This window comes from Fundulus heteroclitus, chromosome 4, assembly GCF_011125445.2.
Source record: "Fundulus heteroclitus isolate FHET01 chromosome 4, MU-UCD_Fhet_4.1, whole genome shotgun sequence".
In the NCBI taxonomy this organism is placed as follows: Eukaryota; Metazoa; Chordata; class Actinopteri; order Cyprinodontiformes; family Fundulidae; genus Fundulus; species Fundulus heteroclitus.
This window is the reverse complement of record NC_046364.1, coordinates 10571098-10597693: the sequence shown is the minus strand read 5'-3', so window position 1 is coordinate 10597693 and position 26596 is coordinate 10571098. Positions and strand designations below refer to the sequence as shown.

Below are 26596 nucleotides of genomic sequence, written 5' to 3'. Positions count from 1 at the left end.
GTTCTGGTAGCCTTCGGTGTGACACAGCACCAGGGAAGTGTCTCTCAGTTTGAAAAAGGTTAGTGACCCCTATGTTCAATTCTCACTCTCTATTAACTTGCTCCTTTTTACACAGTTTATATTCTTTTACAGCGTGGATGGTCTCTGAAGAAGTAGCATTTTTCGCAGGTGCTGTACAACTAATCCATCCTGACAGTAAAACAATAGTATAATCTGCCTTTTAAATCAGCCAGTGCCTTTTTATGGACTTTACATGATGTGCCAAAAGCAAAATTGAAAGCCGTCCCCACCCCCTTAAGGTCTACTCTTAAAAGTGTAGCTCTTCAGAGTAATGATGTGCCGCTTTCTGAAGCAAAGACGGCCCAGCAGGCCACACACCAGAGAGTGAAGCAAAGCTGAACAAGCCGGGTGATGCGACTCGTTAACAGGAACGTAGGTGCAAACTGGAGAACGGAGCCGGGAGGAGGTCCCTTAGGATGCACTAGACAGAGGCAGACAGGGAAGGGGTGGGGGGGGTGCAGGGGAAGTCAGCAAGGGGCTTACTGCCAGACCTTTACAACTGCTTCATTATTGAAGCTGTGCGAGGGGAGAACAAGGCCAGCGGCTGCATGTAGGGGAAGACCCACGGTGGCAAAAACCTAACGGTGCACGAGCGAGACGCTGAGGGTTCACTGCTTAGTCAACCTCCAGCCTTCAGGATTTGATGAAGCAAGGATTTTTTTTTTTTTCCCCCTCCTGTGCTGGTTTCTGCATCCTGCTCTAAGGCGTGGAATAAATTTCTGCTCCGCAATAAATTAGGACACCCCCCACATTTAGTCATTGCTCAGCACTCTGTAGGACGTCCTCCCTAAACCTCGTTTGGTGTGCCGTGGCCCTGAATGGTGAAGTGAGAGTCATGCTGAAATCCAACGAGTATTCTGATTAAAAAAAGTCAGTTAAAAATAATTGTTAAAAGACCTTCCCTTTAAAGGCCAAGAAAGTTAAGGATGCCACATGTGTTTAACTGATATAAAAATGGAAAAGAAAAACTAAAGATGGTTTAAAAAGAAAGTATGAAACATTCAGTGAATACCTTCAGGAATTTCAGACACCTTTCCACTTCAAAAAAAAGACAATAAAATATAAAACAGACGAAAAACAACAACCAAGATGCCCACCAATCATTTCCTTTATGGACAAGCGCCCAGCCACACTTAATAAAATTACATTTGACAATCTGTCAAGTAAGTACAGTGCCCTGCATCTAAAATCATATGAAAATTTTCAAAATTTTCTACATCACAACCATAGCCCTCAAAGTATTTGTGTGGGTTTTGTGTGATAGACAAACACACAGCAGTGCATAACTGAGTTATGGAAGGAAAATCATCCATGGCTTCCAAAATGCACTGCATAGAAAACTCTGAAAAAGGGGTAATGTGCATTTGTTTTCAGCCTTTCCTCTGATAACATCCAATTAACACTATACAAACGCCTTAAGGAGTCGCCTAACAAGCAGAGTCCACCTGTGTGTGAATCAATCTCAACATAGATCCAACTTTTGCTATGAAGGCCTCCGAAGTTTGTTAGAGAACATTAATGAACAAAGTCATCATAAAGACCTGGAGACAGCGCCGACAGGTCAGGGAGAAGGGTGTGGAGAAAGCAGAGATGGGTTAGAAAATAACATTAGAAAATGGGAAAATGTCAATTTTTATTGTTTTTCGTTTCAATTGTTTACATAAATCGCTGCTGCATCTTTATCCTGAAAATGAGTGCAATCTACTGTGATTTTTAGAGTGATTTCTAGAGTGATTTTTCAAGCTGTATGCAAACGAAATTTCGTTCTGTACGCACTTTGTGCATACAAAATGACAAATAAAGCTATCTATCTATCTATCTATAAGAGTGCTTTTTACTCCTTAACCAAAAAATGGAGGTAAAAGAGGCACAATTGCAAACCGACCAAGAAGAGCCCCAGCTCAGAACCACAAATCTATCAGACAACTATTAGTTGTGCACTCGACAAATCGGTTCTTTATGGAAGGCTGGCTTGAAGGAAGCTGTTGCAGAAAGAAGCACTAAGTGGTCCGGGAAGTTCTGCAGAGGAAACAGCAACTATGTGGAAAAAGCAGCTCCAGTTAGACAAAGCTAAACTTGAACTTTTGGGTTTTTATGGAGGAAATCAGCTTAAAAACACCATCCCCACAGAAACATAGAGGTGGCTGGGTACTCAATGGACTAAATACAGCTCTCACTTTTAACTCATTTATTTACATATATATTTTTTATTTGTCTTCTTCAATCAGGATCTGAGTTCTAATTTCGTACCACAAACATGGAAATGTGAACTGGTATGACAGTAAAAAAAAAGTCCTTGAATCCTTGAAGCATGCTGTGGGGTCGGTCTACTTCAGCAGGGACGCAGAAGCTGTTTAGTCTGTGGGAAGACCTCAGACAAGGTTCTAAGGTTCACCGTCCAGCAGGTCAATAATCCAAAATATAAAACCAGCTGGATGTCTGGATTTTAATGGCAAAGGGAGCAACAAGCGTGAACATATTCTGGGCCAACATCGTTCGAGTCATTTATTATGTATCTAAGTTTCCTTCTCATGAAAAAGCTTTTTTACTTTCGTCTTGGATACCCGTCAAGGTGTCAGCAGCACCAAAGCAAAAGCTTCTGCCATCTCCGACAGGTATGTGGAGAAATAATAACCTGAGAGCAGCAGCACGCCTGTTGAAAATCCAAAAGTGTTCTTTTCAAAATAATTATTTGACACCAAAACCATTTTAAGCCGGGAGAGGTGTTTCTGGATATTCTGAGCTGGAAATGTAGAACTGCACACACTCATGATTCCTCCTCGTTTTCCTTACTGGGACAAGCAGGAGAGCAAATATTCCCAATGTTGTGATGTCTTTGTAACCGGTTAGCGGCTAATTTTAGAACTTATTCTATAAATTCTGACTATGGTATAGTGAGCTAAATTCAGGTCTTTGACATGAGGGAGCCGGATTACAATCCCGGATTTGTCAGGAAGGGAATCCGGTGTAAAAACTTTGCCAAGTCTGTGTGTTGCAATGACTCGTTATGATGACTCCTGAATAAGAAAGCTGCCAAAAGAGTAGAACTGCAAAAAAGGGACAGCAGCTAGAGATTTTTATTTTTTATTTTTATGTTTTTACACAATTAATCTCTTTAGTGTTTCGATAGTACTTTCAACGTTCTTACCCCTCGTTCCAGTCAAGCAGGCTCACCTCCTTACTGTGTATTTCCACAACAACAATAATAATAATAATAATAATAATAATAAAAATAATAATAATAATCTGTTCATCAGATAAATTAACAATATAACAAACTGGGGTGTTGCCAGGCCTAAATATTAATACTAAATTCCATTAAGTCTTTTGGTATCCTATGAGAGAAATTACATTTGGGGAAGAGTAGTTTAAAGACATTTTCGTTGCAATTATTTTTCTTTTTTTTTACTGCAGAATGCAGATATTGCTCAATTTATGTCTCAATAACTGCAAGTTAGCTGTATTAAAGTACACATATGGCGTTGTATGGAGTTTCTCAGCCAAAGCACAGTCTACACTCCTGTTTATGGTTTAACGGTATCCAGGTATGCCAGGTTTTATTTTATTTATTTTTTGCAGATTTTCTGTAGCCGTGTCATTCGATTCACTTGAATTGTTTCAGCCAGGCCATTGTATGAGTTTTCTTTTTATTCCAATCCACCAGTTTGGTGATTCTGACACAGAGCCTGCGACTCTCTTGGTAAAAGTAAGCAGAAACCGAGCCACTGAATTGCCCCGGCACCTGAAATTGAACGCTGTCGTATAACCACAGCTCTCCAGAAACAAAGCCTTGGCTTACAGAGGCATCCATAGCAACAGGCCTGTGACTTCCTACTGACATAAAAAAAAAAAAAAACTGTTTGCTGAACTAACAAATCAGTAACGAGCAAGTTGTCCTACTACTTCTCCTTTTAAAGCCCTTACCTGTTTCTTTATAAAAGACAGGAAGCGCTAGAAGAGAAGAACGGACGAAGAACCGTAAGTTTAACTTACACAAAAACCAAATAAAGAGGTTTTATTTAAAAAAAAAAAAATTAAAAAAAATAAAGGTTTTCACAGACACTCCCTTTAGCACGCCTCACATGTTGTGTCAGGTGTAAACACAAGGACGGAGGGGTCATTAAAGCTTCATGTTTCAGCTGTGGGCTGATCTACACGTTTTTTTCTCAGGCCATCTTGGTCAGGTCAAGCTGCTGTAGAACCAGAAGCTCTGCTCCGCTTCAAACTTAAGCGTCTGCCAACCGGAGGTTACCATGAGTTCATGGGGCTCGCCTCACGTCAAAAGGAGAGGAACGCGTTGCAGTCGGCTTAAACATGCAGGAAAACCCCCATCCCCACTTATTTGAACCCCAGCAAAACAGATAACCCACGACCACCTGAACGAAACGGAAAGTGGCAACAACAAAAAAAAGAGCAGAGAAGCAGCATAAAGGCTCGGTTTAAAATCAGACCTACTGTGCTGTTGGGTCTGGCAGCATTCCCACATGCTCCTGACACACTAGTCTGTCCAACTACGACTCCCTCCTCCTCCTCCTCCTCTTCCTCCTCCCCCCCCGCGTCCTGTGGGCCCTCCCCTTCCGCCCAAAGCAAAGCCCTCCTGACTTCCTGTTTACCTCTGACCCTTCCACATCCCTCGCCTCCGCCCTCCTCTGGCAGGCGTCCAAACAGACAGGACGATCAGGCCGGATGAAACCGACTTCAGAGAGCGAGAGAGAGAGAGAAAAAAAAAAAAACAGAAAGAGGAGGAGGAGTAGGAGGGAGGAAGGGAGGGAGGGTTCTCAGTGGATGTAGGGGGGGGGGGAGGTGAGCAGAGACAGAAAGTGTGCGAATAAGACAGCTCACCACCATGTGGCCACAGAAACAGCAAGGTTTCCCCAGGAGAGTGAGTGTGCAAAATGCTCTGGTGTTGGTGTGCAGCCCGTGAGGGTGCTGGGGTGAGAGCCAGGGTGATGCTCAGTGTCGGGTTTCAGGGCTGATTATGGCATGTGCCCTCCCCGTCTGGCTTGCTAGGAATTACAGAAGCTTCCAGCATGTAAAAATAAAAATATCAACCCGTCATTATAAATTTCCACCTTGCCCAGGCGATGTATTGTTTTTTTTCCCCCTTGATTTTTACAAGTCAACACTGAAAAGGGAGGAAAAAGCAACCAATGCCTAGTCAGATAAATCTAAAGTAATCCAGACAGGCAGCGGTGAGGCACCTGCTGTCACAACCAGAGGGGCGGGGGTTCTCTCTCTAGCGGCTACAGCAGCCCAGGCCATCCGTATCCATCAGTGACCGCCGGTCACCACTTCCATCTCTTTCCTATTTCACTCAGCACAGCAGCCGCTCGTGTTCTTCCGTTTGAACACGTTGCCACGATGAAGAGTACTAACCATACTATCCAGGCCGCAGTCCAAGCGGCACCACATCCGCCGTGCTACACATCAGAGGATGAAACAATGGAGACGAGCAGCAGGACAAAAAAGGTGTTGAGGCTAAAATGACATTAAAATAGGCAACCTGGCTAAATCAAGAAAACAGATGGGGACAGCAAAGTTGTTCCAGTTACTGCTTTGCAGTTCATCAGCAACAATCACAGTCATACCTTATGTTATATAGAACTGTAACACAACTGAAATATTATTGAAAAGTTGACACTTATTTTATAAAGGTTCATTAAACTAAGACTGATATGTACAGTATTTGCATTTTTATGTAATGATTATGGTGATTGCAAAAAAAAAACAAGACAATATGATTACACACTACCAACAAAATAAAGAATTTGTGATATGAAAGTCAGCCTAATGAGAAGTGTGTACGTGTACAACAGTGCACAACAATTAGTCAGGGCTCCTTTTGCTTTAATATACACCTTCTGCTCCTCTTCATCGTTGGCTCTGGTGTCTCATCTTCCTCTTCACAGTGTCTCAAATGCTCTGGGTGGGATTTGGTCTGGGAAGTTTACAGGCGAGTCAAAGTGACATCATGGACATTAAACCGAATAATTAAATTGGCACATTGGGCATCTGGGCATCTCCAGCACTTCTATAAAGCTTCTCATCAGAGGGAAGAATGAAGGGCTTCAACGTTCCCAGGTAGATGCCTAAAGCTGACTTAAAGGGGAACTCACCCCCAACTCAACTTTTTTCTTGCTAATAAACCGTTAGCATGGTTGTCTAATAGTGCTGTCTACGTATCCTGGTGATTGTTTTGACAACTTACTACATATTTGTTGAAATCCTGCTTTTGTGCCTAAGGTTCGATGGGTGTCTTGCATTGAATTTTGTGCCAGTATTGCTATTGGTTCAAATGCTTTTGTGACGTCACTTGGAGAAAGTGATGTGCCAGCAGTTCTGTCACTGTGGGTGATAAAAGCAGCTTCGTCCTGTGCCTCCGCTCCGTAGTTTGTATAGTGAGTTTTGCAATCAACAGCAGAACAGGCTTATCAATTTTCAGGTTAGCTGTTTATTAGCTGAGCTTCAGTTAGTTTATTTAGCATTTATTTAGCCTTTACTTGTAGCACAGACCACGCCCAGCCCTCAACCCACCGCATGTTTCCTGGTTCGCCGGGCTCCGCCTCCTCTTGGCACATTTTTCACGTATGAGATTGTGCAGAGTAAAGCTCTGGTACGGGGTTGAGTTATATTTTAAGCCTTGATAAGACACAGTGGACCCACCGACAGTAGGTGACACGAATCCCATAATCATTACGGATTGTAAAAACTTCCCAATCGGCCTCAAGGAAGTTGCGTTCTGCGACTCTTCACGTTTTCTCTAGACTCTGGGATCTTGATGTCCAAGTGAAATGAAAAATTAACTTTCATATGAAACGACAGCTTTGGACCATTGAGCAACATTCCAGTCAATGTTTTTTTCTCCTTAGCCCAGGTAATGTTGGATCTAGTTCAATGTTTGCTTAGCACAAGGAACGTAACAGTTGTGCAGATGTCCTGGTTATATGTGTGTCTGAAACCTTAAATCACCAACCCACCCGACTCTTCAATGGGCCTTCCTTCACAATCCTCTAAAACAGTGGTCCTCAATTCAAAGTCAAATAATAAAAGGTAATTAGCAGGACTCTGCAGAACTGCAGACGGGGGTAATTCGGCCATTTGATTCAGGTGTGTTGGACCAGGAACACATCTTAAAGCTGCAGGACACCGGCCCTCGAGGATCACTGCTCTAAAGGTTGCAGTCGTTGCTGTTGCTCGTGCACACTTTTTCCTTCCACTTGACTTTCCATTATTATGCTTGGCTAAGGCACTTAATGAACAACCAGCTTCTTTGGCAATGAGCGTCTGTAATTTACTCCCCTGTAATGGTTGTTTAGGCATTAACATTATATTTCTGCATTGCAAGAATATTGTTTTATTGGTCCTTGGGAATATTCACATGTGCTGAGGAACTGAAATTTGGGCTTTTATTATCTGCAAGTCATAATGATCAAAATCAAGAGGGATAAATGGCTTAAACATACTAATGTGCGTAATGGAGTTATTGATGTGTTTCATTGTTCTTATTAAAAAAAATCAATGTTTTGAAGACACTGTAGTGTGGAGCATTCTGCATGTTTCCATCAATGATCTTTACCACTGGGATACATTTCAACGAACCCCTAAACCACAAACATTTGAGTTTGGGAAATTTGACTTTGAATGATCAATGGCAGATTTTCTGCAAAACAGGATAGTCCGTTCATCTATGTGGCCAAGATATTTAGTGTTTTCTAGCATCTCTGCAACCTAAATATTCAAGTATGGAAAATTTTAGTGAGCGTATACAGGATAGATGCAACGCTGTGCTCAAAGCAACTCTTCCAGTTCAAAGGCTGGAGTCTACCAATCTGTCTACACCAAAAGGATGAAGAAAACCTAAATCGTGTGAATGAAGAGCTGCCAGGGTCCCGTTGGAATGTGGTTCAAGCGACTGAAAGTACTGACGGAGCAGATGTGCCGTTTTTTTTGCCGTTAAAAGGATAAAACACAAGAAAATCCATTCATGCCACCTGTCTGTTTTAGTTGATGGAAAACAATGTTTCTAACACTTGAAATACAAAAGCTGACAGAAGTTCCAATTCTTTGTTTTGTTTAATTGGTCACTTAGCAAGGTAATTTAACACCATCAAACACCATAAACAACAGTGATGAAAGTTCTGAGCACTGCGTCACATCAAGACCTGTTAAAGTAGAAATGGCACATGGGACCTAGCAAGACATTACCAGTTCTCCTAATATCCATGATTCCTTCTGTACTTAAAAGCCAGAGCTGATTCTGCAGTCTCAAAAAAATTTTTTCAAATACAATGAATCTCTGATTAAACCTTCTCAATGTAACACTAATCCAGATTCTCTCTTGCCTTTGGGGCCAAGTTTAATTTGCACTCGTATTTAGCTCGGACAAATCCAAAACCAGAGACATGTAACACAACACATACATTAATAAAAACAAACAAAAAGACACTGATGGAATGAATTGAACCGTTAGCTCGAAATTGAAATCCTCAAAGATGAATCAAAGGTTCAACCACAAACCAAAAGCACAATAGAGAACTCAGTCATTATTATGCAAGGTGACAGATAAAAAAGTGAAAAGTCTACATCTATTGTTCACCATTTTTTCTTACTCGGCAAGATTTGTCGTTCACCTGCTGACTAACCATTGGCCGCTATGAGATTGTCACTGTATAATAAACTTGTGTAAACATAGCATGGTTTCATGGCACCATGCAGTATGCACAAAAATCTCAACCAAACAAAACTGTGCAACATAAAATATTTAATTTGAAGCAGCAAAGCAACACTTACTCCTCCAAGACTAATATATTGATCATCCATAAACAGTTATTTGATTTTGACACATAAACTTAAATTATTAAGTAAGCCATATAGACTAAAGGCATGCTATATTTAGCAGTCGTTTTTAAATGTTTGTTGCATAGAACAGGGGTTCCCAAATTTTTCAGCCTGTGACCCCCAGACTGCCACAGACTGGCATCCACCTTTTGGTGGGAGAGATTTTATTTCCATTTTTGGGGGGAAATTATGAAAATAAAGCCATGATATTTTGAGAATAAAGTGTAAAATTACGAGAATAAAGTAGAACTCCTAAAAATAAAGTACAGCCTTTCTCCTGCTTTTAAAAAGGAGGAATGCTGAACATCCTGTAAAGTGATACTTTCCTACCAGTTTCACAGATAAAGAAATACAGAGTATTTTTAGCACATTGGCATCAAATCCTCTCCGACCCCCCGGGGTGTCCCGACCACTGTTCCCTCGAAGCTGCTCGCATGTGCTGCCGCGCGCTGCATCAGGATTTACTGTGCACAGCAAGTCTGTGCAGCATAGAAAATAAAATCCAAACTGAACTGTAAGCAAAATAATGATAAACTTTGTACCATTTTGCAATTTTGGTTAGATGACGTTCCACGGTCCCGCTCTGTGCGTGCCAGGTGGAGATCGGAGCGCACCAGTGTTTGATGGGCGGGGCAGAGGCCTTTATAGTTGGGCAGGTGTCGGTGTGCGTGTTTGTTACTCCTGCTGCATATCAGCCGTTTGTGAGGCTGTGCTTGTGGGATCTGCTTATCTGAGCTCGTAAGCAGGACCGCAGTGGTGCCATGCCAAAGTTACCTCGGAGAGAATTTGCACCCCCTGCATCAGGAGCGCGCAGTCGGCAGGAAGAACGGATCCGGTTAGCGCCGTCTCATTTAATTAAAGAGGAAAGCCTTCAAAACAGACACTGTTAAATGTGCGAAATTTGGCAGCTTTATCAATAAAATGAGCTTGCAGCGTGAAACGTCAAATGAGGACCATGAAATGGGTAAGGAAAGATGTTGAGCTCTGCAGTACAAGTCAATTACCAAGTCATTTAATTTTTTGATGTTGTGGCGCATAATGTAATGTTACATAGCTTAAATAATAGTATGATGCAAAACCAAGCGGAAATTTTTGACTTGTAGCCCCACAGAGCCAGAAGTAAGATACAGCACCAAGTACCAGCCACGAGCCAACAAGTCCTGAGCGGGCAGGCAGGATATTAGTGAATATTAGAATTAATATAATTAAGAGTAGGGTGCCGTTCTGTATGAATGGTGCCCTGCGACGATTCAGCTCTACATTTATGAAACTGACCTGAATTTATTAGATGGCTTTGTAAAAAGAGAGGATTTCATTTGTGCTGAGAATTGTGACCATTTTCAAAAATGTGATTTAGTGTCAGAAGCAGAGCCCGTAGTGATGAGGGGATTGCTCCCGTTAGTGTGGAAGAAACAGGCGAGCTGTTTTACAGAGTGTGTGAACAAACAAGCATTGGTTCGGTTCTGCCTTCCCAAACAATATCAGTGATCTGTTAGTTTTTTTGTTTTAAATCATTCAAAGATAGTAAATACTCAAAGCCCACAAGTGAAAGGGAATAGGATGAAATACGAAATAATTCTGCATATTTTTAATAATAATAATAATAAGTCTTTAACTGGGCCGGTCTGAGGCATGAAACGCCAGGGCTGAAAATGAGTCCCACTCCGGCCCTATACCTAAGTGCCGTTTCTGATTTGTTTTTGAGCGCAACACCTGCGGTTTGTTTCTCTGAGCGCTGGTACTCCGCTGGCGTTATCAGCTGCAGTTGGAGTCCTTTGCAGTGCACGGCCTTCTTGTTCAACTTAATAACATAATACATAATTCTAATATAGTTCAGCCCTAACAAGTATCAGTTTATAAGAATTGATACCAGAAGTCTTCATAGCCCATTTAAAAATCACATAATCCTCACAGCCAATAATGAGAGAATGAATTATTTGGGAATCCAACAACAAACAGGCAACAAGTTATTATATACTGGAAATAGCGACATTTAATGTCAAAGGACCAGTCATATGACCAACAGAGAGAATATAAACAATAACTTGCCGAGCTTACATGTGGTCAACGTAAATAAAAAAATAGGAATGGGTCTATCACAAGAAAGGCAAATTTGGCTGGGCAGAAATATTTCTATTTCTATTTATAAACCTATTATAAACATCTGGAATACTAAAAGACCACTGACTATCTTCTTTGAACAGAGTTCTGTATTTTTGGTCGTAAAAAGGAGATAATACATTTTCTTCCAATATAGATGTTCATTTTCTGAATTTCATTTCCTGTTTATTTTTTACCCTTTATTTCCTATTTATTTCTTATTTTTTTGTTATGTTAGTAACAGTGTGAAAAATAGTATTTCTTTTTTAATATATTATTTTTATATTTTTTTATATATTAATATTTTTATTATTTTTTTATTGTACACACTTTAACTTAGGCATCTACTCAACATTATATGAAAATGTCTTCTCATTCATTGCGTAAGCAGCACTTTGGTTTTGCTTTTTTTTCTGCAGCAATGACAGCAGACAACTCAAAAGCTCTGATTATGTACAAATATGAAATTTGACATTTTTAGTATAGCATTAAGATAACTGGCAAAAATAAATCAAACCAGAATACAAAAAATTAACCTGGCTTGACATATTCTAGGAATGCCTTTTCGTTTATGGATAGAGATCTGATAGTTTACTGCTATGACTTTGGTACTAAAGCTTTCCCAATGCAAAGATGCACTCTAGTACTGTAATTATCTGGACTACTCTGACAACTTCCCCAAAACTGCAAGCCCTTCTGCTCCTCTTCATTTCTGCAAGCCCCTTGCTGCAGAAATTCCACAGGAGAGCACATTCTTTCTGCACCAGAGGTACTGCACCCTCTTGCATCCTGCAGTGGTTGCAGGCATGCCCCAAGGCCTCCAGTCAGTAGATTTACAATAAGCTGTCAGCAGGAGGCATCAACACCCAAAGAAGTCTGGCTATGTAATAATGCACACTGGCCCCCAACTGGACAGGGCATACTCAACAGGTGGTCCGGACATACAGCTTAAAATAAAAACCGTGACGACCAAAACGTCTGTTTCAGCGATAAATGAGCTAAAGTTGTCTTAGGTATGGGGACCTTTGATTTACACAGAAGCGTTTCATTCTCATACAGCAGAACCCGAGGAGATGACAACTAGGGGTTAATAAAGAGAAGCTTTAGTAAAAACAAATTCACATAAAACTTAGCCGTTAATCAACCCTATGAAATAAGAAATATCTGTCTACTTAAAAAAATGTTTGAGCACAGTTTTAGGCCCATCTTGGATTGATTGATGCTGCGCTTGCATATTAAACAACTTAACAAATTTAGCTCCACGTGTTTTAAATGACATTTAATTGTGTAGATAATGTTAATAATATATACATGACTTATTCTCAAAAACAATTAACACATAATTACAATGGATAGGTAAGCTGCGTGGCAATATTGCCGTCTCCAATCAGCCAATCATGGCTAAAATTTCTACATCTTTCACTTCTATCAGATATTTGCATTCTCCTGAATATTATTACAATATGCATGAAATAAGCGCATCATGTTATCTTTTTCTTTCTTTTGATACCAGGGATGGTACTTCATACCTACAGCTTGTACTTTTAAGTGCAAGTTTTTATTTCCATTTTATTACCATAGTATGCAATAAATCCCCAAAACAATGGTAAAAAAAGAGAAAAAAAGAAAAACAGGCTTTAATTTTTAGACATGCAGGTAAATTGTTTAGTGAAAAAAATGTTTTGCTGGATCATTTAAAGGAAATGAGAAGCATGAGTGGAAGCCCAAAAGACAGCCGTCTCTGATTTCTTCTTTTTTTTGACACCATGTGAAAAATCACAAGCAACAAACCTGCATATGAAACGCTATTATCAGTTTCTCTACACTCTTCACGTGTGCAAGTTTGCAAAGACACCCGTCTTCCTGTCTGAGTTCCTGGCCAGACACAGAATAGAGTCAGGCTTCAGACTGACAGCGGTGCACGTACGCACCGCAGACACCGATCCGGCACAGGGGAGGGTCGCTCCACTGCTTTAGGCAAGCGTGAAGGCCCCGGCTGTTATCATGGGACTACAAGCTAAGAGCCGGCTACGACAGACGAAGCCATTTCGCCTAAAAAAAAAAAATCAGCCGCGCAACACAGAAACCATGGGTTGCTCATCACATCTGCAGCTGACCATTACAGTCACTGGAAACCCTAATTAGTCACAGTCACTGTGGGGGGAGTACAGAGTGGGCCCGCTCTCCCCTGGTGCCCTGCCTGTTCAGCAAACACGCCATCAGCAGGCTCTTCACACATCGGTGCACATGAATAGCACAGTCAGCCCCGTAAGCAACAACACAGGCCTGGATGTTGACACAGACGGGGAGGAGGCTCTCGCGCACGGCTGTGCCTCAAGCCCCCCCCTCTGTTTCAGTCGGGGGACCTCTACAGATGAGTCAAAGGGCAGCGAGGATGAACGCCGGTTAAGGCAGACCGTAAGTGTAGTTGTCACCTGCTGGAGAAGAGTCAGGGTACTCAAAACAGCACTTGTGTTTTTGGCTCAGGGCCGCAGATCTGGTTTCAGAAGTAGTGGGACGCGACGGGTGTATGCTGTCAGGAGGTGGACCTCATCTAGAGATCGAAAATGAGTCACTTAAGCTGCTCCTGTAACCTTGTAGTCAAATGCGCGAATGTAAGAGCAGACGTGGGAAAAGACGAGGATGCTAACAGAACAGACAGAAGTGCAGTGACAAAGCTTCTGTGCTAAAAAGAATACAGCTCTTCCAAAGAAGGTATTTTGTTTTAATACATCTGCAGGTGCGTCGCAAATAAAATACGACTGAAATAGTAATTTTACAAATTCAGTAAAAAAAAGAAAAAAAAAGAAAAGAAAACCTGATTGCTTAGATTCATTAAACACAGATGGATCCATTACAACTGTTTATTTCTGCTAATTTGAATGATTATGGCTCCCGGCCAAAGAAAGCTGCAGATTCAGTTTCTCAGTCTTACGTAATATTCTAACTTTCTAACAAATTAAAAGGATATTAAAACGAGGAGATGTTATGTCACGGTCATTTTACGACCTACAAAATCCTGGTAAAGGGTGCTAACCTGACAAGTGCCCAGCAGACAAACACTGACACCATTCACCTGGATGTCATGTGTGATTGCTAAAGAAGCCGTCTGTTCATGGCGCTGTATGCAAGCATGTTAATGGGAAGTTGAGTGGCAGGAAAAAAAACATGCACAAGCAACAGGAACAACTGTGGAAACTCCAGGGCAGGTGGACGGCTGGAGAGAGTCCTTCACGGTCCTCCAGACACAGCGACATGGGGACAGGGGGTACGACTGTCCCATTCCTTTTGTTACGCTGCTCTTGATCTAGCGCCATCAAAAGTGCCTTACTGGGCAGGGCTAAGGGGGAATAGGACTGAACTGTCGCTCACTGGTCTGAAGTCATCTTTTCAGCTGAAGGACAGTGTTGAATTTTATTTGGAAATCAAGGTCACACAGTCTACGCAAAGACTGGAGAGGCACCGAATCCAAGTTTCTTAAGCTCCATTATGAACGTTCCAGAGTTGAGCCCTGTCATCTGCTGGCGTTGATCCACGGCGTTACCCAGTTCACAGTCAGTGCAGCCGTCTACCAGGGGATTCTAAGCCACTTTAGGCTCCCTTTGCCGACAAGCTTTACGGAGATGCTGTAGATGCCCACAACGCTTAAAGTACTAATACCTGGTGTAATGGCCGCCACGGTAGCACGCACCATACATCAGCACTGCATCATTCCCCTGACCCATGGAGATGGCCTCCCATGCATGCAGGTTAACGGATGCAGAGGAGGGCCCCCATGCTGCATCTGTCCTCTCACAAGACCCATGCAGATGGTAAAATGGGCCTTAATCCCATCTGGATACAGTACTTCATGCATGATACTGGTTTTATTTTTTTATTTTATTTTTCCCCAGAATAAAAAAAGAAAAAGTTAAACACAGGATATCAAGAAGGACCCGTGTCCTGTTTGAAGCCGCGAAGGAAGATGAAACGCCTGCCGCATGCGCTGCTGGTCATGTGTCACTCGTGGGCCAGGAAGCTGCATGGATGCTGCTAAGTTACCAGCCAACTGAGGTCCAAGAACCGCCTGAAGCCTGTTACAGCCAGCTAATGCATTCTCTCCACCTCCCCCTCTACTTGTATTCTCTCTCTCTCTCTCTCTCGCTCTCTCTCTCTCTCTCTCGTGCTCTTCCTTCCCATCCTTCCTTTCCTAAGCTCTCTCCTTTTTCCATGAGCTGCTGCCCTCTCCATCTCCCAACCTCCCCCCCCCCACCCTCCCCCCGCGTCTCTCAAGTGCTAACCACTCTCCTACAGCGAGCTCTTTTCCTACTGCTTGCTCTCACACGTGCACACGCACTCGCACGCACGCACAGAAACTGAGGCAGCAACCACAACAGCGCACAACCACCCCCACACTCCAGCGAGGCTGTGTGCAAGTGCCTCTGGCTTGCCCTGACCCACATCTTGATATAGCCCTAAGTATGCTTACAGCTAAGTCCTGAAGACACTCCTGCCACTCTTAGCCTAATCAGGCCTGACCTGCTGTCGGCGCACAGAGCAGATAGACAGGCTGGGCTAGACTGACCATTATCATGTCGAAAGCCTTTCAAACTGCTGTAGGAACCACCTAATATCCACCTTCCCCCCACTTGCACCAGTGATTGCAGGTTTCCAGGCAGAGAGGCGCAGGTTCTGCCTCGGATGGTCAAACATTACACAAATAAGCAGTGTCCGTGCCATGAAACACAAGGGAGAAAAATAAATAAATAAGAAAAATCATCTTAGGCCCGTACGTCTATTCTCTTAGTTAGCTGCGATAATGTGCAAGTTCAGGAAACGGGATGAAGAGCAGTGAGTACAGGTGTGTGCCGAGAGTATGCTTGGGCCCGTTCGTGACAACAAGGTATACATGGGTTTTAAAACCCAGTTTCCAAACCCGTAATTTTTTCTGACATCCTGTTCCTAAGGTTTAAAATCCCCCTAATGGTAGTGAAAGTGCCAGAGACAACCAGTGTCACCCCCCCCCACACACCTGTTGCTGCAGCTTTGTTTCGTCAACTGACGAAAGAAGGCTTCAATACTTTTTCAGTCAAGGTGACTGTTAGTTAACGTAGGATTTAGAAAAGTTTACTACTAGCTCAGTAACTCTCTGTTTAACTATTTTTCTGTCCTAGACTGGACCACTGGCGGAGTTCCTCCTGCCTATAAGGCCCGTGTCCTCTGACTGTTGCGCTCTTGGATCATTGTCTAGCATTTTCTTCCTTCCTTTATGTCTTCCATTGACCGCATTGATTGCTTGCTCGGGAGGGATTGCTGCAAACAACGACTTCAACATTAATGAAATGGCCGGGCTTCCTTTGCATTGAAAAGGTTTGACTAATTTCCATTATAAGGCGACTTACACAGTCTGGGGTGGCGTTTTAGATATGATTAGACCGTGTCATTCAGTGTAACCTGTCTATGATTGAACTGTACTTCATTTGATTTACTGTGTATTTAGACTCGGAATATATAATTTAACCTTTTTATAAAATGCCTCGACATGACGCTTCTTGTGTTCAACATACATAAACTGAATTGAACTTATATTAATTAAGCTGCACCTACAACAAGCAACTCTTATGAGCAGCTGTTTGTTTGAGCAGCAGCTTGTCTACCACCAAGAAGAAGCAGTTAGATAAGCTCTTCAGGAAGACCAGCTCTGTCCTAAGATGTCCCCTCAATCCAATGCAGGTGGTAGGAGAAAGAGGACTCTGGCAAAAATTCTCATTACTGTTAGACAATGTCTCACCCCTTGCGTGAAGCTGTTGCAGTTCCTCCAGCGACAAACTGCTGCATCCTAAATGCTCAAACGAGCGTTATCACAGATCCCTTCCTCCCAGCAGCTGTTAAGACTTTATAACCATCACTGCTCCCAACAAACTCAGTCTTTTTCAGTCTTGGAAACTGTTTTTAAGAATAAATTTACATGCATGTTTTTTTTATTGCCTTACTTAGTAAAGGTTATTAAATCTTTATTCTGAGTACGCCATTTTAATAACTGTACAACATTTCTTTTGTCATAAATGTGCCTTTACTGTACAGTCTCTTATTCTTTGAGCTGTGTGTGTGTGTGTAACTGCATGCTTTAATTTGACTTTCACTTTGCTGCTGGTACACCTCAATTTCCCCCACTGTCTGACAACAAAGGAGATTTCTATTTCCATCCTATTCTATAACAAATGTGACTGTAATAAACAATACGCTACACCATGTTAGAAAAGCAACATTTAAGCCTACTGTTGCCGTTTAAAATAAGAGTAGATCAAATACAGTTTTGCTTTTAATTCATTTTGACACCAAGCTATTTTAATTAAGGTTACCAAACCCTTAGAATCCCGTGCCTGCCCATGCAGCATAGCTTAGAGGGTACCACATGATGACACCAGACAAATACTTTAATACAAAGTAAAATTTGTACCTTCTCATCCTTGCATTCTGCAGCTGTTGGCTTCCTGTTTTCATGCCCCTTCTTCTGATTGGAATCAACCCAAGAACAGCTGGATTCATCCTGTTGCCTGAGAGCGTCCTCCAGCTGGGGGAGTAGGTCAGGCAAGAGGTCAGGAGGATCCAGGCCTTCCAAGTCTCCGTCCTGGGCCTCGGATGGCAGGATAGTGCCTCCAAACGCTTGGTACCCGTTAGTGTTAATAACCCCGCAGCTCATATGCTGCTCAGAGGGCAGGTGGTTTGTCATGCTTGGATAACAACTCGCCGACTCGCCGAACATCTCCGACGACTTGCAGACTCCCTGGGTTTCTCCGGAGCAGCGCAGGGCTCTGAAGGGACACTCGTCTGCCTGGCTAACTGTTGTCCCAGACTGCAGCTGACCCACGTGCGCTGCAGACTGGAACTGGCATGCCGTCTCAGGCAGCCTAGGCACTGTAGTAGTAACCGGCGCAGTAGTGATGGGCCTACATGAAGACTGCTGACTAAGACTGGGTATTTCTGGCTCTCCGGGGTAGGCAGGGAACTCGGCCGCTTGGTAGGCATGAGCTGAACTGACAGAGCACGTAGGCAAGGAGTGAACTGCAGACGAAGAATGTATGGGGAATGACAGGTGGGAGTCTTCGAGTCCTGATCCCGAGAAGGCCGGACCTCCCCTGACCAACTGGTAGCTTCCCTGCTGCTGACGTGTTTGCAAGCATGTCCCGCTCAGAGACGGATTCTGACGTTCCAAATAAGGCTGGACTGGAAGAGTCCTGGAATGAAACTGGGAGTCTCTTACAGGAAGTTGATGCTGAGAATGGAGTACCTGTTGCTGGCTGCTGGCCTGAGCTCCCTGGTGGAAGGGGAAAGCGTGATGCTGCTGTTGCTGCTGCTGCTGCAGGCAAACGCTTGCTGTGGTCATTTGTTGGTGCTGGTTTAGAAGCTGTTGCTGATGACTGTGCTGTCGTTGTAGCTGTTGGATTCTCTGCTGCTGCTCCACTTGCTGATGACCTGAATGGTGCTGCTGTTGAGTACTTTGTCTGCCATGAAGTGGCTGGTTGTGCAGGTACTGATGACAAAGTGTCTGTTGTTGTTGTTGTTGTTGTGGTTGAGATACATGGTGAAACACATTCCCATTTTGGTCTTGGTTGCTCCACATTGGGCTTCCAGTACTACAGAACAGCCCATTAGGTTGAGGTACTTGGCTAATGGTGGCATTGTGGTACTGGCCATGTTGCTCAGGACCCACGTCGCAACCTGTGCTCCGAGAGCTAGAAAATACCTGCCCCAGAGTATTCTGTGCCTTAACAGCCGTATAATGACCCATCGGCTGAGTGTAACCGGGCACAGCTTGTTGGGACGAGACAGGTGGCATCATCTCTTGATGCTTCCCCGGGCCAAGCGCCTCTACTTGCAGGGGTTCAAACCCGGCACTGAGGTTGAGCTCGTCCACAAGCGATGGTGCCGCATGGAAACCATCTTCATCCAGCTCTTCCAAACCCCCCACAAAGAGGGTGGGGTCGTCAAAAAAGTCCATTGCGGAAATCCGAGGGGGATGGGATCCCTTGGGAGCACCTCTGGATCCAAGATGGCCCCAGCGAGTGAGCGGTCACAGTTAGAGCATCTCCATTGTGTTGTTTTCCTGTCAGAGAAGTAGACAGAAAAAAAAAAAAACAATCAATCCAAAACCGCACAACTCCTTTTTGGTAAATATTTATTGACAATTTGGGTTCATTAATCCATCAATAATTCTTTGCATGTGTGGAGCAAAGCAGCTGGTGTAAACCCTCCACCAGCAGGTGCTTCTTCCTGTACCCCCCACCCCTTTCACAAAAACACACACACACACACTGAAGTGCACACAAACACACGTACGTCAACCCCCCACCTTCAAAAGCATTGAAGCTCCCTGCTCTGCTACTGCAGAATGTGTGGGAGGTGCAGACAGCTGATAGAATTTCAGCAGCAAAGGGCAGAGGCTGAAGAGGCCCTCAGAGCACATGCATGCGAGTGCTCTGCAACCACAGACCAGCGGAAGATGACAGAAGCTTTCCCAGGTCAGTCATTACATGCTGACTTGCACTCAGAAGCCCAAACACACATATTCCCTTTTAAATGTTTAACACTGAGCTTTATTAAAGCCTATGTTTGTACATATTAACAGCTTAAAAGGCATTAAGCATACAAAACATAAAACTGTAGCCATATTACATCAACAACAAAGGAAATTTTATATATATATATATATATATATATATATATATATATATATATATATATATATATATATATATATATATATATATATATATATATATATATATATATATATATATATATATATATATATAGCCGTGGATTGTGATGTGGATTTGCATTCAGCTCCTTTTATGTAGCTGTTCTATGAAGGCCTCAGAGGTTTGTTAGAGAGCAAAAACAAACTGCAGCATGGAGACCAAGGAACACACAGGAGAGGTAGATGGATAAAGCAAAACAAATGATAATTGTGGAAGAAAAGCTTCCAGCAGGACAACACAGCCAGAGGTACAATAAAATGGTTCAGATCACAGCAAATCCATTTATTAGAATGGACCAACCAAAGCCCAGACCCAAGTCTAATAGAGAACCTGTCGAAACACTCTTCACAAATGCTCTCTAGCCAGTTTGAGCCGTTTTCCAAAGAAGAAGAAGAAGAAGAAGAAGAAGGGCAAAACTGTCCGTGTCTAGATGTAACGCTGGTCGAGACATGTCAAAAGACTTGCAGCTCCTATTCCAGCAAAAGGAGGTTCTACAAAGTATCGACTCAGTGAACCTAGATACATATTCCTGGCATATGCAACATACTATTTGCTTTGGGAAAACCTTTTCAAAACCACATGGGCTGCATGCTTTTCTTTTCACTTTACAACCATGTTCCACTTAGTGTGTGTCTATTACATAAAATCTCCTTAGAATACATAGAATACTGTGGTTGTAATATGACAATGCTATAACATAAATGAGTAAACATGCTACATATACAGTAGCTGTAGACATAAAGCTGTGGTCCTCAGATGTTTGATATGAGAGACTTCAACATGTTATAATAAAAACAACCACAGTGATTAGAGTGAGCCCCTAAAATATATTATACTGCAGAAAAAAACCTCAACTGGTCCTGGCAATGCCCTTTTTCTGGAGTTGATGTTTTGCGATGCACCAGTACCACTGATTGCTGAACAAGCCCAGACCATGATGTTACCACCGCCCTGCTTGACACTTGGTTGAGTGTTAGGTTTGAAAATCTCACTTCAAGTCCTCCGAACACACTTCTTGTTATTGTGGCTAAATATCTCAATCTTTATCCCGTCTGACTGCAAACCAACTACTAAAAGCATTTTGTTTAACGAGGCGGGTAGCTGCAAACTTGTGAAGTGTTTGTATTGGATTAGGCGGTTCATTCTTGGTCGACACCCGGACAGTCCATGTGGATGTACAACTAGCTTTGGTGCAGACAATAGAACTAGCAGCTTCCAGTTTATAATCAGCTTTACTTGGTTATTCCATATCCTTAAAGTAAATGTTATTTTACAAAATGATCCCAAAAACAAATTTTAGATAAACCCACAGAACACAAATCATATTTGTGGTCTTTGCTTAAAAGCCAGCTGTGTGCCAGGAAACAAATACATTTCATTGGAAATTAAATGTAATTTCCCCCCAAATATATCCCCTAAATTATAAACAGAAACAGAGCAAAGCGCGTTGCAGTGAAATAGTGGCAGCAGGTCAAGATATAAGACAGGGACTACAAACTAAAACATTAACATTCAAACGCAACACTAAACAAATGAGGTTCTAACCTTAACTTAAAAGGAACTCAGCTTTTCTGATCTTTTACAGTCCTCTGGTAGTTAGTTCCAGAAGTGGAGCAAAATAACTAAATCCTGCTTCTCCATGGTTCTGAGTATATAGAGAAGATTTGAGCCAGAAGACCTGAGTGGTCTGGATGGTTGACACACTGATGTACAAGTCTGTGATGCATTTTGGTGCTAAGCAATCCAGTGATTATTAGGCTACGTTCACACTGCCACCCTTGATTCCCAATTCCGATTTTTTGCTGAAATTGGATTTTTTTTTTGAGGTGACCGTTCATACTAGCTGTGAAGCAGATTGTGAAGCAGATTGCAAACACCAGTCTAAGAGCTAATGTGAATGCAAGCAGAATTGAAGGGGACATAATGTGCAAAATCCACTTTTTTCAGCCCCTAAATACCTTTTGTAGTGTGCTTGGGGCCCCTGGAAGCACTGAAAAGTTGAATGCCAGTAATGAAGAGGGATCTGCCCAGAGACTTCACCTGATCGAGGGCTCAGTTCCTTCTGAGTACGGAAACGAAGGACACAGCAAAGCAGTATCCTGCTGATAACTCTGAAATTTTAACAGACTTTATTTTAGATATCATATCGCTTGCTATGTGCTCACTTTTAGTTTCTTGAGAGCAAAACCGTAGCGGTGATTTATATTTGAAGTCTTGATTGTGCTGGTTCTTCCTCATCATTATCCTCTTGCTCTGGGTTAGACTCTGGCTCGAACATGTAAAGCTGAATGGAAGCGTCTTCCGCTCACATTTTTTAAATAAATTTAGGAATAAAAAGGATTGTTTTGGGCTAAATAATAGTATCTCAGCCATTAAACTAAAAACAAAACGGACAAAAAGGGGTGGAGTGAACCACCGTGGGAGATGGTAGCGTGCAAAGTACCATCAAAACAACATGAAAAAGACGCGGTCTCAGAGGCTGCTGGTAATGGCTTACAAGAGGGGTCTCTTGAGCTTCACTGGCAAATAATCCACACCAAAGCATTGCAGTTCCACTTTATATAGACCACAACTGAATATGAATAGGAAGGATTTAAAAGCATGATATTTGCCCTTTATCGCCTGGTCTAGAACTGGTTTCATAATTCCATATCCCACCTGCTTCCAGTGGATTTCTGAACTGAACCTGCTTCTGCACATTTTGACTGTTCCCCTCAACACTATTAGAAGTTGTTATTCTTCTCTTATCCTCCCAATAATATATCAAACACATTTGGTAGACCAACAACTTCGGACACCAGTCACCATAGCTTTGAATTACCATATTTTTTGGACTATAAGTCACACTTTTTTTTCATAGTTTGGCTGACCCTGCGACATATGGTTACATATACACTTTAAATGGTAAATCATATTGACCAACATGAACCAAGAAGGAAACGTTACCATCTACAGCAGCAAGAGGGCGCTGTAGGCTTGTGAAAACTATATGCCACTACTGTACCACTTAAAACTTAGTTGAAACATTAATTTATAGACAACAAAGATGTTTGTATACTGTTTTGCTGTTTCAGTCTGCATTCACACAGCGGATTGTTGCGTGGTGCAGCTTGAAAGCAGAGCCCAGACCGAGACAGAACCCTGTTACTGGGCTGTCCGTGAAGCTAATAACAGCTAGCGCTAGCTTACAGGTCTGTTGTCTGGGCAGTTTTCAACTTTGCTGATGCACCTGAGCTTTATGTTGCTCTTAAACATCTGTGTCGTACTGTTAGCTTAGCACGTAGCAGCATAATTTCAGCATAATTTTGACAACTTTCAGCGTAATAATTACCTGACTCCGCCAGATAGATTTGCTCCGCATATCCATCTGGAAACCTTCCGTTGAAGTAATTTTGGGAAGGGGCGAAAATACTGGTTAGCTGATTGGCCTATGTTGGTGATTGACGGGCCAAATGAACCAATCAGATTCCTCGTCGCTCTGTTACGAGCGACGACGAAAACACAACCACAAGCCAAGCTACTCTTGCTGCTGCAGGTAAAGGCTCGTTAGCTCAGCAAAGAAATACTCTGTAATTCCGATAAAACTTGCTCGATAGCCGCGCTAACGCTAGTTTCATCGGCTGAAGCCGCCATGTTGTTTAGACTGAACTGTCGCGCTTCCCGTTGCGTCACACCTCAACCCGCCTCAAAGCCAACGCTGATTGGACGTTCGTTTGGTGAACGGCTCCAAATTTTCTTTAACGGAGAGTAGCCAGACTGATCTGCGAGTGAAACCTTGAAAGCTCGCGAGATCAGGATGGTCTCACGAGGCTAGCGTAATAAGCCATGACGCTGAAATGTGCTGATGAGAACTTTTCGTGTTGGTGGCTCGTTATGCTAATTTACCCCATTTAACCTCCCAGGTATGTGTAGAAGCCAATATGTGTAAGAGAGGAAATGATGTGTGTATGGGTGTGTGTTTCACCGGAAAAGGCAAATCGGTTATGACCGCTTAGCCGGGAAACGCTGTCGCCACAGAGCTGGCCATTTGTATCATCTTTCGTTGTATAATAAAGCTAAAGTGGGCAATAAATTGACTTAACTGCAAGAACAGTGTTTGGACATTTCCTAATTACCATCTCACCCTGGCAAATGTGTGTCAACCATAAGATTCCGGTTTAAAAACACTCCAGTGGCTTTAAGCGTCGGCTTAGCCCCTACAGTACGTTTCATATTATTCTGCCGGTTGTGGGAGCAGCGGTGTAATTGAATAAATTGCCTTACCAGATTAAATGTCAGTTTTTAAATCTTGGATTGTGTGAAATTTTTTTAAATAAATGCGACATAGTCCGGTGTGACTTAAATATGTTTTTTTTTTCCTCTTTATGCTGCATTTTTTGGTGTATGCAACTTATATTCCGGAGCAACTTATGATCCGAAAAACACGGTAGTAGTTTGCCTTTATCGTCTTCTCAACTTGATTTGCCAACTCTATTCATGAGGTGCTAGACCCGATGCCACACTGGGACTGGCACTTTTGATGTCTCCATTGCCCACTTTCTACCCAAGCTAAAGTGGTTGATTAAATACGAATGTATCGGATATTACTACACATTGAAGTAATATCAATGTAATATATACACACACACACACACACACAAGTTCTCATCTTGTTAAAGAAGCATGACAAGTGTGATCCCTTAACAACAAACGAAACTTCCTCCAGAGTATTGAAGAGGAGTCCATGACTGAAGGGAACATTATTTGCATTGAAGCCTTTCTGTTTTCAGGGTCGAAACAAAATCAACAAATAATTTGCAATGGACGACATTCATTTTAACACTATCCCTGTTAGAGTATTGCACTTTAAGTCCAGAGGTCCAATCAGAGCTTTCTGGTGAAATTCAACTTCTTTAATACAATTTTAAGTCAAAGCAGAAACTAAACATGTGTTCAACAACAAGTCTGTGTTTCCTTTTGGAGTTGATTGTCACACAAACAGGCTAAACATCACGTTCTCCATCAGCTCTACTGGCCGCAAACATGAAGCCATTCCTGTTTTAGTTTTGGCAGTGCTTCAGACACTCTCACACCGGTTTCTTCATGCCTGGTTACCTCGACTCGCTGCGATCAGAAATAAAATCCGGCTGAGAGGCGAAAATGTTTTGAGACGGTTTAACGTGTTTGTTTTGAACAACATCCACGTGATTTTGTCTCATGCAGGTGAAATCCAAAATCAGAAGATGCACACTAACCACTGCCTCTTAAGTGATGCACCGTCTGTGAGTCGCTTAAGCGCTGATTTCTTTTGGTAATGTATCTGATCAGTGATTAAAAAAAATAAATTGATTCATGTGCACCGATTGTTTGCAATGACACATCTGGGTTTGTCCCCCAAAAAAAACACAGAGATTCCAGATATTTGCCCTTTTGACTGCAACCCCAAAAACGTTAATTACCACTAATAAAATAGATATAGGAAAGTATTTCCAGAGGATATTTAGCAGAAATAATTTAGTCCAGTCTTTCAAATAACATCCGAGACGTTGTAAAAAGCCCAACAGAGGCATCCAAAACAACTGGATTTACAAACCGAAACTGATCAAACACATTTGATGATAAAACTTGATTAAAAAAAATGCAAATGAAGGGAAAAACCAAAGTAAAAAACACAAATGCATGTTCATTAAGGGTACATTGTTTTCCAATTGCAAAGCCTATTCGCGTGGTAGAACGGCCCAGTCCAAGTTTCTCGAGATCTAAACCCAATTGATAACCAGTAGACTGGAAAATTGTCGTCAACATTATCTGTCCGTTTAGGCGGACTGAAAAAAAAGGCAGAAATTCGGTTTCTCCGTGGTCAAAGCCTGCTTAAAAAAAAACCTGCAATAGAAGTTGGTTTTCCGAAAGATATGTGTGTGCCTGTAACCTGAGAAAAGGGGAGATCCTTTTAAAACGGCAGGAATACTTTCCCAAGGTACTGCAACTCTGATGAGTTGCCTTGACGTCACCAGAGACATGGGCTCCTGGGTGATTGGTCATGGAGGGGCGTTTTATACCAATTAAGTCATGATTACAAACTAAAGACCAAAAACAAGTAGTAGAACTGATCATCATGTTACTATACCTAAAAATGAGTTTGATTTATTAGCGAGATGAGCCTTGATATTACCATTAACCCAACCAAAAGAGCCGTGCAATCCGAACCGGAATCAGTATGTCCACCGATAACTGAATTAAACGTCTCCCAGCTGGCCTCAGGCATAGACTCTGTTCCTCCTGCGTGGGTTTCCAGCTGTTTCCCTCGTCCTCATGACGTACACGCACGTGCAGTTCGTGCAGCACATCAACATAAATCTGACCCCTTAAAAAAAAAAAAAAAAAAAAAAAAAGGGCCCCGAAACCGCAAACCAACCAAAAAAGAAGCATAATGGCAAAACTTCAACGCAAAGTCAATCCGTTTAAACCGCGTCTTCGGGAATATAATCCAGGGATAAACGCGTGTAAAAACTGGCCACATAAAAAAAAAAAAAAAAAGTAAGCAGTAGATGTGCTGTGGCTGAAAGAAAGAAACTTTAATTTAGAAACTTGTGACCAAATCGCTGCAAAAAAAAAAAAAAAAAAAATCTTTTCAGTATTTTTATTTTTTTGGATCTTTTAAAGCAAAAGAAACCAGACCTGGACTCCGGGGTGAGCAGGATGCGTCTGATCTGCCAGCAAATGGCTTCAGCTCCCGTGAGCTCGCTGTTTGACGAGCCAATGGAGCAGCAATGTGTTGCGCTCCTTGCACAGCGCGGCCGAGCAGAAACACCACGCCACGCGTGGAGGGGAGACATCGCATCCCCCCACCCCACCACCACGGGAGGGGGGGGTTGGAG

At 42.4% G+C, this 26596-nt stretch overlaps 1 protein-coding gene across 8 annotated transcripts in view; it reads right to left on the bottom strand.

The window, feature by feature from the left end:
• chd9 (chromodomain helicase DNA binding protein 9) overlaps positions 1-26596 on the bottom strand; it is a 108541-nt gene that overhangs the window by 81049 nt on the left and 896 nt on the right. For 5 of the 8 annotated variants that reach the window (XM_036136038.1, XM_036136039.1, XM_036136041.1 and 2 more), the window contains exon 2: positions 17438-19084. In XM_036136038.1, coding sequence (XP_035991931.1) covers positions 17438-18979 — 1542 coding nt within the window. In that variant the 5' untranslated portion in view covers positions 18980-19084. Of the gene's footprint in view, positions 1-4511; positions 4598-17437; positions 19085-26596 lie in introns of those variants that run through there. The other 3 variants (XM_012881961.3, XM_036136044.1, XM_036136045.1) reach the window with 3 other exon arrangements.